This window comes from Myotis myotis, unplaced genomic scaffold, assembly GCF_014108235.1.
Source record: "Myotis myotis isolate mMyoMyo1 unplaced genomic scaffold, mMyoMyo1.p scaffold_m19_p_44, whole genome shotgun sequence".
NCBI lineage: Eukaryota > Metazoa > Chordata > Mammalia > Chiroptera > Vespertilionidae > Myotis > Myotis myotis.
The window spans coordinates 44,809-58,674 of NW_023416351.1; the positions used below are offsets into that span (position 1 = coordinate 44,809).

The window sequence follows — 13,866 nt, forward strand, 5'->3', positions numbered from 1 at the left end:
CCACCCGTCACCCACCCGCCCTGCAGCATCGGTCCTGGGTCCGAGCCTCAGCAGCTCCCTGAGGGCGGGGCCTGCTCTCTGTCCCTCCGGCCAGGCCCTCCCACTCCGCGCCGCTCCCAGCACCCAGGGCCCGGCCCCGCGCTGCTGCCTGAGTCCAGGTCCCCAATCCCAGGGGCCTGGAGCCCCCCGCCCCGCGGCCCGTGGGGATGGAATTTCCTGCGAGTTCAATTCCCCCGCCTCGGTGATGTCACATCCTGTCCCAGCCGCATCCCCGCCGGCCGCGCCCTCCCGCTCCCCGCACCCGAGCCCGGCGCGCGGGTCCCTCCGCGCCCCCCGCCCCGCCCCTTCCCTGCAAACTTTTGGCTCCGCCGCTGAGCGCGCCTCCCCGCCCGGCGCCCGAGCCGGAGCCCAGCCGCTGAGCCGCGGGAGGAGGGGCCGGAGGAGCCGCGCGCCCCGCCCGCCGCCCGCCCCGCCCGCCGGGCGCCGAGCAGCCCCGATCAATATGCAGAGCGGCCGCCCCGCGCAGCACACCCCGCGCGCCGCCGGCTCCGGGTGCTGAAGGCGCGGGGACACCGCCGGCGCCGCCGCGGAGCCAGCAGAGCCGGGAGCGCGTCCGCGTCCACGCAGCGCCGGCAGCACAGGCCCCGCACGCCAGGGCGTTGGGGGCGGCAGCGAGACATGCAACCGGCCCGGAAGCTCCTGAGCCTCCTCTTCCTCCTCCTCATGGGCACCGAACTCACTCAAGTACGTGCATCCAACGCCATCTTCCTCCCCGCGCCCGCGCCCCGAGCCTGCAAAGTCAGGGAGCAGCTCGCGCAGCAGGCGCCCCTGCCCGCGCAGAGCCCCGCGGTTGGGGAGGACGCCGGGGTGCCCGCCGGCCACACTTGGGATGGAGGGAGGGGTGCAGATGACAGAGCCTGGGTCCAGCTCCCCAGGACCCCAGCTCCGGCCCAGCTGGGCTGTGGGGGGGACCCCCTCCCTGCTGAGAAGTTCAAAGGGCACAGGAGGGGGCAGTGGGCTGTGGTCATCTGGGGGGCCGAGCAGGATGTCCAAGCCCCCCGTTTGCAGAGGTGGAGCTGAGCTAACTCCCCGCACCCGCTGCCGAGCCCCCTGCCTGTGGGCACAGCGCCGCCCTGGGGGCTGCCCAGCCGCCGTGGGGATCCTGCCTTTGAGACCAGACCTGGGAGGGCAGGCAGCGTGCGCTGGGCTGGGGTGCCCGCTGGGGTGCCCGCTGGGCTCGATGTGGAGGGCCTGGGGGGCGGCCACATGCTCGGCAGGAAGTGTGAGTGGCAAGTGGCCGTGTGCGTTTGGGACCGCGGGGCACGCCAAGGGGGCTCGCCGTCGGAACAGTGCGCCCTGAACAGTGCGCCCACAGAGCCTTCGCCAGCTGGGGTTCTCCATTTTAAAGCTGCTTCTCCGAGCTGAGGTCTGGGAGGAGGCGGCGGCGGCAGGCGGGAGCGCTGCTGGCAGGGCGGCTCTGGCACCGGGAGCCGGGCTGCTGGCAGTGACATTAAAATGCCCTTTGGATGGGGCCACTGTGCCACGCTCTGAGCGGACAGGCCACCCCGTGGAGCGGCAAATCCGGGAGGCGGGTGGGCGCCCGCACCTTCGCCCCCAGCCCCACTGCCCCTCCCTCCCTCCCTCCCTCTCTGCCTGTCTTCCTCTCAGAACAAAAGAGGAGAAACAAAAGAGAGAGGGAGGTGAGAGGCGGTCGCAGCAGAGAGGCTCGGAGCAGCCCCCAGGTTTTGCCTGGAGCCCTGCCTGCCCCCCAGCTCTGCCGGCAGGTGCGGCCTCCACCCCGCACTGGGCAGCTTTGCTGCCCCTCTGAGCCTCAGAGGCCCCAGACGGCGGCCGGGTCCCCTGTGGAGGCTCAGCCTGATGTCCCCCGAGAGAAGTCTGGGGGCAGGAAGGCCTGGGGGAGGGGGGGTGTCTGTGTACTGTGCACGGACAGGTGCACGTGTGGACGGACAGGGACACATGCGCACGTGACTCAGACACAGACAGGAACACAGCAGGCATTGCCCTATGTAGACATTGGGGGACATGAGGGCTGGCTCCAGTGGCCCTGGGAGTGGCTGCCCCAGGACCCCCCAGGCCTTCGCGGCCCCTGACTTCTGGGTCCCCTGAGCCTTCATGCCCAGACCACAGAACGTTTCCCTCCCGGGTCCCCGCCCGTAGTCTTTGTAAAGATCCCCTGTTCTTGGGGAAACTTTTGGTTCAACTTCAGTCGGAAGCTTCGCCTCGGTGGTTTGGGTGTTTGCCCGTCCACGTCCAGGCTAAGGAGGGCACCAGCCCTCAGCATCTCAGCCAGCGCCCCACCCCCAGGCACACCTGCACCCTCCCCTGCAGCTGAGGTCCCTCAGGACCCTGGACAGCTCCGGGTCGCTCTCCCCTGGGCCCAGGAGGGTTTTCCTCTGAGGTCCTTCCTGAAGCTCAGCTGCGGGGCCTCTCAGGGGACCAGTCCCTCCCTGTGTCCCTGGCCGCCAGCCAGGGGACCTCCCACCCGCTGGAGGCCCCATCCTCCCTGATTGCGTGGGATTTTAGGACAAAGGGGGGCTGAACTCGATGCAGGATTCCAAGTCCAGGAAGCTGTGAGGGCACATCTGCCTCGGCCACCAGCTCCTGGGACCCCAGCTGCACTGCCCCATCCAGGGGGACCGTGTCAGGGTCGGGCCAGGTGACCTCGAGGCCCTGGCAGTGGGCGTGGGGGCAGGGCTGGGGTGCTTGGAATCGGAGAGCTGCATGGGGGCGTCCGTGCCCAAGAATATCACTTTCTTGATCCCACGGAGGTTCGACCCTAGGGCGCCCCAGGGTGGGCATCCTGTGCCACCCGGTCACCTTCGTAAATGGACACAGCACCTCGGGGCTCCGGGAGACCTAGAGCAGAGAAGGGCACCCAACCCCCCAGCTGGGTGGCTTCTGTCTCCCCTCCGCCCCCCCTCCCCCCACACACTTTAGGTAACACGAGGGACTCGGGGCTGACGGCGCAGCCTGCGTTTATGGAAGTGGGAGTAGTGGGGAGCGTGCGCGTGGGTCTTAACTGCACGTTCCAAGCTGCTGGGACCTCGCGGGCGGGCGGGCGGGGCAGCGAGCACATGCCGCCATCTGTGCTCCCCACGGCGCACGACCAGCCGCTCAGTCAAATGCCAGGTGTTGATGGACGGCCTACTACGCGCCACGCTGGTGGCCCCAGTGAACTCTGACCTCAGACAGGAAGACGTTCCAGGTGGTCTTGTTCTGTGACTTCCATTAAAGGCCTGCGTTTCCCCGCCGGAAGGGGCGTGGGTCCCTCTGTCCCAGGGGGCGGGGCCCAGGGTGGCACGGGGCGGCCTGTGCTCCCGGTCCACTCGGCTGCCCTCAGAGAGAAGCGTGGCCCTCCTGTGTGACGGCCTGAGAGGGCCAGGACGCTGTGTAACCTCGACCTTGAGCCCAGCTGCCCTCACACACCCCCGCCCCCCCTCCCACCCCCACCCCCCCATCCCCCGTCCCACCAGGCACTGTCCCGAGACCTTGAGGAGGCTCTTGACCGCCCACCGTGTGGGGGCAGGAGGGCTGCCCGGGATGGGTCTGAGGGAGGTCTCCCTGCGGGAACCCAGCCCTGCTCTCTCCGCCGCTCCCTGTCCCTCCTTCACACACAGGCTCGGCCGCCAGCTGGTCGGGCTGCACGTGGGCAAACCGGGGCTCACGGTGCCGAGCGAGTCCGAGCCTCGCCATCTGGCATCTGAGCCGGCCTCGCGGGCGCCGGGGCCCTGCCATCGTTGTTTGTTTAAGAGGCAGGAGCGAGTGTGAGCCAAGCGGAGGCTGCGTGGAGGGAGGGGGCCTTCTCTCTCCTGGAGCTGGAGACAGCCCCGCAGGAGGCAGCGGCCCGGGGTCCAGCAGGGAGCCCGGGGCAGGACTGCGGGGGGCCAGGGGCGGGGGGCTGCACACAGGGCACAGCACGAGCTCGGCTGGGGAAGGCGAGCTGCGGGAGTCCGTGCACGGGTGAGGCAGAGCCTCCCTGTCAGCCAGGCTCACAGGCAGGCCATGGCTTTTCTTTTTTTAAATATATTTTTATTGATTTCAGAGAGGAAGGGAGAGGGAAAGAGGGGGAGAAACATCCATGATGAGAGAGAATCATGGGTCGGCTGCCTCCTGCACGCCCCACACTGGGGATCAAGCCCGCAACCCGGGCCTGTGCCCTGAGCGGGAATCGAACGGTGACCTCCAGGTTCATAGGTCGACGCTCACCCACTGAGCCCCATCGGCCGGGCCGGGCATGGCCTTTCTTAACGACAGAGCATCCCCGACACCTGGTGGGGTCCCCGCTGGGCCTGAGCACAGAGCCTCCTGGGTACCAGCTGTGGTTGTCGGTCGTTCTCAGGCGTGACCGCTGTGTGCTCAGCCCCCACTGGTCTGGGCGCCTGAGCAGAGAGGAAACCGAACCCTGGCCTCCCCTCAGGGGACGGGGGTGGGGCAGGGCCACAGAGGAGCCCTCCACCCCCACCCTCAGCTCCTCCTGCAGCGGAGACCGGGCCCAGCCCCCAACAAATGTAACCAGAGTGAAACAGCACGTGCTGTCACCTGCGGGGCCTGAACTGGGGCCGGAGGACCCATCGGCTTCTGCCCACCTGCCCCGGGGCGGCCCACAGCTGCCCTGCACCCGAGTGGGAGTGGGGTCTGGGCTCGGGGAGCACGGGGGGCGGGGGGTTCACTGCACCAGTCCGTTCAGGCCACGGGAATCCAGTGCGCGTTTCCGCCGTCCTGCCCCGGGCGGGAGGGCCGAGCCCCGTAAGCTGTAAACCCAGCCCCGGCGGCCGCCCGTCTCCGTCTCCGACAGCAGTTTGCTTCTCGTCCCCGACTCCACCTCCCTCGGAAGGAGAAAGGCGGCTTCTGCTCCGGGTGGCATTTATTCCCAAAGTCGTCGGCCCTGCGGTCGGTGTTAACACCGCCGTGTGGGGTGACACAGAACCAAGACCCGCCACGTGGAGTCAGATGCGTGGCCGCGTGAGCCGGCGGCGGAAGGAGCCCGTGTTCGGCTCTGAAGGATGCTCTGTGGGTGTTCACACTCTGAAACCTGCAGCCACGAGGCCACCCACGCGGGCGTGGCCGGGGGAGGGAGGGAGGGAGGGTGGGGGAACGCAGGCCTCTTTGTTTAGCTCATCGTTCGGGTAAGAAACTGGCCCGGAGCCCAAGGCGCTGGGGATGAAGCCAGTAGCCAGGGTGAACACCTTTTGTGTCACCGCGTCAAACCCCGCCCGGAGCTGCATCTGGGTCAAGTCTCCACAGTCCCCGGGACCCCGCGTCATTGTCCTCGCCCTGGAAGGACGGAGACCGAGGCTTGGGGAGGGCGAGGGGCGTCGGGGGGCGGGAGGAGGTGGCAGGCCCCGGCGCGGTCCCAGCCCTGTCTGGCACCCGTGGCACCGAGTGCGTGTTCTCGTTAAGAAAGAGAGAAACACGGAACAGAGAGGAAGCAGCTCGTTATCTCGGCGCCCGTGACAGGAGGCGCCCGGTGCGGCCCCGGAGCCTGCCGTCGCGTCCGAGCACCCGCTGAGCCGCGTCTCTGGCTGCGGGGCCACATGCTCGCCTGCTGCCGACCTTGAGCCTCAGCCTTGAGCCTCGGCCTCTAGCAGGGGCACAGCGGGCGCGGGGAGCGGGCTCGGCGGGCTCAGAGCGGGGGAGTTCCTTCCCACCTCCCGCTGGGACGGGTGACCCTGGACCAGTCCCTTCGCTGCCGAGGGACCGAGGTCCAAGAAGGAAGCACAGGCTCAGTGTGCCTGGCTCGGCTCCCAGTCCGGGCAGGTCTCTTGCTCTTCAGTACCCAGGTTACACCTCGCGACAGCTGCCCCGGCAACAGGAGGGGGCGGGGGAAGTTGCTCTCGCCATGTTTGGGCGCCGTGGCTCTGCTCGCTGGGACCTGGGCGTGGGAAGGGGGCAGACACCGCTGGGGACAGTTCAGGGACCTTGGGGTCTGGCCAGTGGTCTGGGAGGGAGCAGGGCCTGGGCTGGAGGGTACAGGTGAGAGACGGAGGGTGTGAACCCCCAGCTTTTGTCCACAGCGTGCCGTGCGGGAAGGCGGCACCTTGGAGAGTCCCTGCGGGTTTAGGGGGCCGCGAGGTGCCCTCCGGGGCCCAGACCTCGCGCAGATACCCCTCTCGCGAGCACAGGGCTCGCGCGGGGCTTCTGGAAAGAGAGTGGGTCCCGCTGCTTCAAGGGCGTGGGGGGTCTGAGGGCCGGAAGGAGCAGACGTGCGCTTACCAAGGTGCCGGCTCGGAGACGGCTGGCTGCTCGTGCACAGCTGTGCCCCGCCCCCCACACGCACCCACCACCCGCATCTTTCCTGTGGACACAGTGGCAGGGGGAGGGGGCGCGGGAGTGTCATGTGACTCCACGAGCAACTCCTGGGATTTCCTCGGAGACGGCGGCGGCAGCCTGTGGTGCAGGCGGCCAGGTCCAGGCAGGCAGGGAGGGCCCTGGTTGGCACGATGGTGGGGACAGAGCCCGAGCTCAGGGCAGGGACCCCGTCGCTAGAATCGGGAGGGCGCCCACGTCCCTGCTCCCCACAGAGGCTGCATCCGGGCCTCTCCTCCAGCCCCAGCGGGACCCCAGCGCCGGCTCTCAGAGGTGCCTATAACGACGCCCCTTTCTCATTCGCTTGGGGATCAATTACTCATGTCGGGGCGATCGCTCACTCACAGAGCAGGCTGCTTCTCGGTGGCCGTGGCGAGTCCCCTCGCTGCCTGGAGAGCAGGGCCCGCAATGTGTGGGGCCCGAGCCCCGGGGTCTGCCAGCGCCAGCCGCCCAGAAGGGGCCCATTCCTCCCGGGCGACCAGGAGAATGGCCTGTGGGCCCGGCAGGATGAGGGCGTGGGCTGCCCGAGGCCGCGGGGCAGCGCGGAACCTCCCCAGTGGCCGTGGCAGCTGTGGGAGGGGCACCAGGAGGCGCTGCCCACGGCGCTGGCCAGCTCTGGCCACGGGCGTCTCACCCCGCTGGGCGCACGTCCTCATGGCATCGGGTGGCAGCAGCTCTGCGGGCTCGGGCTCAGATGCCGCAGCGGCCCCGCGTCAGGTCATGCGCCAAGCCCAGCGTCGGGCGGGGCGGCTCAGCAGGAGGGAAAGCCTCTCACCGGAAGCATGGCCGCCACCCCGCCTCCCCCCGTCGGCCCGTAGACTCAGAGGCACAGAGGGGCCAAACGAAAGGGACCTTCGGTCGGACAGTCTTTGCTGGTCCTCCTGGTGCCGGAGAGGGTCCAGGACACCTGTGGGCGCCTCCCCAGTGCCCGGCCCAGACCAGCCCTCTCCCTGCTCCCGGGCTTCCTTCCAGCAGGGACAGTGCGTGCAGAGGCGGGCACAGGGGGCAAGGGGGCCCCTTCCTCCCCCTCCCTCCCTCCACCCTCCTCCCCTCTTCCTCCCTCTCCTCCCCCGCTCCTGTCTTTCTCCTCCACCTCTTTCTTCTCTCCTTCCTTCTCTCTATCCGTTTCCCTGCCCCCCTCCCCATGTGCAAGTGGCCTGAGGAAAAGATGCATATTTTAAGCAGCAAAAGGGCACCTACACTGTCCTTTGGGGGCCACTTTGCCAAGGAGGGGGTGGGGGGACTGGCTGGACCCAGGCAAGTCCCCGTGGACCCAGTTTCCTGTCTGTGGGTGGAGACACTCAGGGGCCGCACAGCCGTCGCGGGCTCCGTGGGTCTGCTGGCCCCACACGCATGTCCCAGGCAGCAGGTGCTCCCGTGATGGAGGGAGGGCTGTGAGCCGCGGGGCGGTGGCGCTGGGCCTCGTGTGCCCATGTGTACCGGTGAGTCGGTGCCAAGCCCGGAGCCCGCCGAGGTCCAGGCTGGGCAGGGCTGGCTGAGGACACAGGCCTGACCGTCCAGCGGGTCACGTCTGGTGGCCCAGCCCCGCGGGCCGGAGCCGGACCATGCGGGGAGGGACAGCCACTCAGCCTTCCCACGAGGCCTGGGAGGCTCTGGCAGAAACGTGTCTGTGGCTGGCGGGCGCCGTGGAACCGTGCGGGTCCCGGAGTCCGTGAGGTCTCCAGTGAATGTCATGTGCTCCCCAGTCATGCTGCGATCCTCACCCCAAAGGCGGTCTCAGCAGAGGGACCCATGGAAATGTCTGCCGCCTGAGTGGTCGGGGCCGCACCTGCCCTCCGTGTGCCCGCCCTACATGTGAGGACAGGACCCCGAGGGGCCCCTGCATCTTGATCTCAGCCTCGCAGCCTCCAGAGCTGCAGCCACGGACACCTGTGGGCCCCCGGCCCCGCCTCCCCCCCCACCCCCCGCTCTGTTACAGCCTCAGAGCTGGCCCGGACGCCGTGACCACGTGACCTTGGACAGGTCGCCATCCTCTGAGCCTCACTGTGAGGGGCCGGCTGTGCCCCGACCCGGCATCCGTAGGGCGGAGGGATGCCGGGCGCTGACGGGGTGCCTGGGCACCGTGCCTGCTCCGTCCTGCGGCGATGGGATCAGAGCTGCAGATCAGAACGGCGTCCGGGGAAGCCGCAAGCACGTTGGGTTTAGACTCCTCCCTCCCGGCCTGTCCTTTCATGCAAACGCTTCACCCTTCAGCGCCCAGCGCTTGCACGTGGAATGCCCGTAGCCTCTCATCAAATTAGACGCGCTCGCGGCTTCGCGACGACCCTTCCAAGTGCATTACAGGCGGCGCCTCAGATGGCTGCGGGGGGAGGGCTCTGCCTGGGCATGAGACGAGCGAGTGACTCCCTCAAGCCTCCCAGCTGGTACGGGCAGCTGGGGTGCGGGCGGGGGGTGCAGGCAGCTGGAGTGCAGGGGGGGTGCGGGCAGCGGGGGTGCAGGTGGGTGTGCGTGTGGGGGGTGCGGGCAGATGGGGTGCAGGCAGGGGGTGCAGGCAGCTGGGGTGCAGGGGGGTGCGGGCAGCTGGGGTGCGGGCGGGGGGTGCAGGCAGCTGGGGTGCAGGGGGGTGCAGGCAACGGGGGTGCAGGTGGGTGTGCGTGTGGGGGGTGCGGGCAGAGGGGGTGCAGGCAGCTGGGGTGCAGGCTGGAGGGCACAGATGCAGTTGGGGCAGCAGGTGCCGCCACCGCCTGCACACCCTGTCCCGTCCGCACGCTGCATCTGGGCAGAGAGCGGGCACAGTGGGTCCATTGGACTCTGAACCACAGACGAGTGATGAGCAGAGACGGCCGGTGTGAAAGGCTGAGGGGGTGGTGAGTCCGGTCTTCCTCCCACCGCCCTCCAGTCCTGTGACCTCCTGGTCGGTCGGTCGGCCGGTCGGTCGGCTTAGTCCCAGGGAGCGGAGGCGTTCCCAGGCTCGGGCTACATTTGAGGAGCCTGTGGGAGCCCCCAAGCTGCATGTTTGAGAGGCTGCTTCTTGGCCGGCCCTGAGGGGTGCCAAGCCCTCCCTGGCTCCCCCACTCGACCTCACGCTCAGGAGAGGGGTCGGGGGTCGGGGGTCGGGGGTCGGGATCTCTGGGCCCCAGAGGGTGGGAGGTCCCCGGCCTCCAGCCACTCTCCACGGCCATCCTCCTTCCCGCGTGGCCGCCTGGACTTGCTCCCGGGAAGCGCAGCGGCCGAGGTGCCCTCTGCAGATCTCATACCCACTCCGTCCTCCCGGGACGCAGCTGACATGAAATCAAACCAGACGCTCTCCCAGCCAGACCAGGGGGTTCCCCCGCATCTGCGACCCGAGGTGTCGCCTTCCCAGCATGCCCCTGGGCGTGTTGCCAGGTCCGACACCACCCCCTCCAGGTGTAGGCCTCCACCCCCCGCAGTCTTCAGACAAAGCAGCTCTGAAGAGAGCGGGGAGTGCCCGGGGCATAATGCCCTCTGCCCTCTGCCCTCTGCCCTCTGCGCACCAGCCACTCGCCGCGGGTCCTCTCTGGGCGCGCTGGTCCGTGCACAGCAGGGCTGCCAACGACGGGCCCCTCCCTGGGCGCCACGCCTGCTCCTGCCCCTGCTCCACCCTCACAACACCCCGAGAGGAAGGGCACTGGTATTAGACCCATTTCAGAGATGGGGAAACTGAGGCTCGGAAGGGCTAATTACCTCGGCAGAGGCAGGGCTGGAGCCCAGGCTGCCCAGAGCCATGGCGCGGGCACCGCTGACGGTCCTCCTGGTTCTCCGGCACCTGGCTGGTTGTGAGGAGTGTTGGTTCGCGCGGTTGGGCCGTGGGAAGCGCCGGAATCTGGGGTGGGTGTCGCTTAGTAAACACCGTGGCTGCCGAGCCGACGCCTGGGTGGTGCGGCTGGACGGTTCCAGCACGTCCGTGGTCGCTGCCCTTGCTGCTGTGGGAAGTGGCGGGAGCACACGTGGCCTGGACCTGCGTCCCCTGTGCCGGATGGAGGCGGGTGGTGGGCCAATGCGGCCTGGGCACCCTGGGCACCCACGAAGGCAGAGCCTGCAGTACCTGCTCTCACTGGGAGGTGGCGCCCTTCCCCAACAGTTGGAATCTGTGGCTTTTAGGCCTCAGCGGCCACAGATCCCGGGTATTAGCCAGGAAAACAAACCAGAGACCCCTTCCTCCCTGGGTCTCCCACCCAGCACTGGGCTGGCCCCTCCTGCTGTACTGAGTTCCTTCGGCAGACGGGGCGCAGCGGAGAGGGGGTCCCGCTCAGGTGGGCGTGGGGAAGGCCACCCCTGCCTCCCGGCCCATCGGGAAGGAGGTCACTGTCCCCCCAGAGGGAGTGCAGGGAGCGATGGGGGGGGGGAGGGAAGGGGGGGCCACCCAATGGCGGGCGAGCTCGGTGCAGGCTGGAGGGGAGCCTGCCCTCCCGGGTGAGCCGAAATGAGCCCGTGAGGGTGTGGATCCAGCCAGCGAGCCCCGGAGACTCCCGTGGCCTCGCGCTGAGGCCGCCGGAGCAGGGACTGGTGCCAACCTGCCCTGCCCCAGCGCGGGCACGGGACTGTGGCTCCAGCCCCGCCCTAACCACAGACCCCAGGCCCCGCCTCACCCTGCTCGTGGGTGGGGCCCCTTGAGCGCCCCCCGTTGGGATGCACCCAGCTCCCGCTCCGTGTGCCCACCCCTCAGCCCGCGCCCCGGAGCCCACAGCGCTGGGTGTCGACCGGCTGCGGCCAGGAGCACCCCTTCTTCCAAGGGCCACCCTGGCACTAGCTGGGGTGGAGCGGGCCCTGGGTGTGGGGTCTCTGAAGGGTCCCCGGCCGCCTGGGGGTGAGGGAGGGCCCATCAGTGCCGCTCGGGCCTCCGCCCCAGAGGACTTGGGTGCCCTGGGCGCGGCGGTGTCTTCCCGGCCAGTCACCCCGTCCCGGCTCCCGGCGCCTGAGGTTTGCAGGCCTCGCGGCCGGCGCCAGGGGGCGGCGGGGAGCCAGCGGGAGGAAGAATCCACCCATTTCCTGGGCTGAGCGCGTCGCCGTCGCCCGGCCTTGTCCCCGCCTCCCGGCCGCGGCCCCCGCGCAGTCTGCCCGGCGCGCGGAGCCAGAGCGGCGGCCCTTCCCGGCGGCGGCGGGGCGCGGAGGGCGCGGCGGCGGCACCGGCACCGGGACAGCGCGGAGGCCGCCGGCGGCCACTCTCTCCGCGCCCGGAGGCGGCGCACCATGGCCGGGGCGCGCGGGGCGGCGGCGGCGGCGGGCGGGCGGCGGCGGGCCGAGGGGGCGCGGGGACGCGGCCGGTCGCCCCTGCCCGCCGCGGTGCCCGCCGCCTGAAGGCTGCCCGGGGCGCGGGGCCGGCGCCGGCGCGGCGCGGGCGCAGGAGGCGACTCGGGCGCGATGTCGGTGCCGCTGCTCAAGATCGGGGTTGTGCTGAGCACCATGGCCATGATCACCAACTGGATGTCCCAGACGCTGCCCTCGCTCGTGGGCCTCAACACCACCCGGCTCTCGGCGGCCGGCGGCGGCACGCTGGACCGCAGCACCGGCGTAAGTGCCGCCCTCCCGGCCCTCCGACCCCCGACCGGGCTGGGCGGCGCCACCGGGAGCGGCCGGGCGCTCGGGGCAGGCAGGTCAGGGGGCGGCTCCTGGGCGCTGCGGTGGGGACCGGCGCCCCGCGCCCCGCGCCCCAGCCCGGCCGCTCCCGCCGCCGCCCCTCCAGCCACGCTGCCCGGCTCTGCCCGTCCCGCCCGGGGGCGCTCGGGGACTCGGGGTGGCGTCCTGGGTCAGGGCGGAGCAGGTCGCTCCTGGTGAGGTTAGGACGAGGCGGGGGCCCGGGGACTCGTCCAAGGTCACTCAGCAGGTGAGGCTGGCGACGCGCCGCTCCGCTCCGCCCGGCGCGCTGGGTCCACCGGACTCGCACGGAGCCCTCCCTACTTTGTAGCAGCCGGTCCTGCCCGGCCAGGCCTTGGCCGGAGCCGTGCCCTCCCGCCTGCGCGCCCCAGAGCCCCAGGGCTCTGTCCTCCCGTCCCTGCTTGAAGGCCCCAAGTGTGCGGAGGGGCGGGGGCTGGTCCCCTGGGTGCCACCAGCTGCCGGCTCACCCCATGCCTCCCGCGGGCCCTCCCCCCTGCCTCCCTGCTCAAGGCGGGGGAGGGGGCCCGGCTTTGGGCAGGGCTGACAGGAGGGTGGCCCAGCGGCTGGAGGGAGGCTGAGCTGGAGCCCCGTGAGTGGGCGGGTGCCCCCCGGAGGCCCAGGCAGCTGGAAGGAGAGGTGAAGGGCAGAGGTTCCGGAGCTCCCCTTTTTGCTGTCAAGGGCACTGAGCTGGGGGAGGAGGCTCGGGGACGCCCTCTGAGTCCCCGGCACCTGCGGGTTCAGGCACCCCTGCAGTGCTTCCTGCTCACGCCGCTCCCCTCTGCTTCCAGCTGCTGGGTTTGGAAGTGAATGGAATTAAATGTGCCCGCACTCTCCTTTCTCAGCACCAACTTCTCCCCACCCCGAGCTAAAAATAGCGGGTGACCTGCCTCTTTGGGCAGGCTGTGGGGGCCGAGGAGGTGCCGGGGAGTGTGCCCCCGCCCCGCGCACCTGGCCCTCGGACCACCTGAGCCGACTGCAAGGTGACACCTGCGGTCCCCAGCTCTGGCTGGACTGAGATTGGGCGTGACGCCTGTCACCAGGAACTCGGTGACATCCCCACACTCAGGGTGGGAGCAGCCGTGCGCTTGGGGCCTGGCGTTTCAGGGCAGCCTGCGCCGGGCGGGCGGGAGGGCTCGGGCTGGGTCCTCGCACCCTGGCTGATAGCGGTTGGGTCGCAGCTATTAACGGTCTGACGGTGGGTGCTTCATCTCCGGCTCTGGGAGGAGCGGGGAGCAGCTTCGGCTGCGGCTGCGAGCCCCCCTGCTCGCCCTCAGGGGAGGGGATCGTATTTCTCAGTTACGTGCCCACTGGGTCCACCAGCGGCCTCCCGCCTCCCTCCCCTTCCAGCTCCGGCCCCGGCTGCCCCTCCCTCTGCCTAATGGATCGGTTTGGTCAGACGCCAAAACTCCACTATCCCTTGAATTTGAAAAACTGTAAACAGCCGTGCCTGTCGGACTCCCGTCCAGCCCCGGGGACCCTGACGGGAGGCCCTTTGTTTTTGGGGACCGTCTCCCCGCCCCCCCCCCCCCCGCCATCAGAACATCTTTAGATCATTTCTGTCTGCTTTGCCCCGGGGTTGGCCTGGACAGTCCTCCCCGTGTCCCACCTGATGTCTCACTGTCTCTCCCCCCCCCCCCCCCCCCCGCCCAGGTGTTGCCCACCAACCCTGAGGAGAGCTGGCAGGTGTACAGCTCCGCCCAGGACAGCGAGGGCAGGTGTATCTGCACGGTGGTCGCCCCCCAGCAGACCATGTGCTCGCGGGACGCCCGTACGAAACAGCTGCGGCAGCTGCTGGAGAAGGTGAGTCTGTGCGGGGCATGTGTGTGCCCCTGTGTGCGTGTGTGTGTGTGTGCGTGTGTGCGTGTGTGCGTGTGTGCGTGTGCGTGTCCACACCGCCGCCGCCGAGGCGTGGCCAGCCCGCAGGGTCCGTCCCAGCTCCACGACTCCCTCTTCCCATTGAGG

At 69.8% G+C, this 13,866-nt stretch overlaps 1 protein-coding gene across 2 annotated transcripts in view; it reads left to right on the forward strand.

Annotated features, from left to right (window-relative positions):
• Nucleotides 1-453: 453 nt before the first annotated feature.
• Nucleotides 454-13,866, forward strand: part of OLFM1 (olfactomedin 1) — a 28,924-nt gene continuing 15,511 nt past the window's right edge. The window contains exons 1-2 of one of the 2 annotated variants that reach the window (XM_036306964.1): nt 454-744; nt 13,555-13,704. In XM_036306964.1, the coding sequence (XP_036162857.1) occupies nt 679-744; nt 13,555-13,704 (216 nt within the window). In that variant the 5' untranslated portion in view covers nt 454-678. Of the gene's footprint in view, nt 745-11,351; nt 11,821-13,554; nt 13,705-13,866 lie in introns of those variants that run through there. The other variant, XM_036306963.1, reaches the window with a different exon arrangement.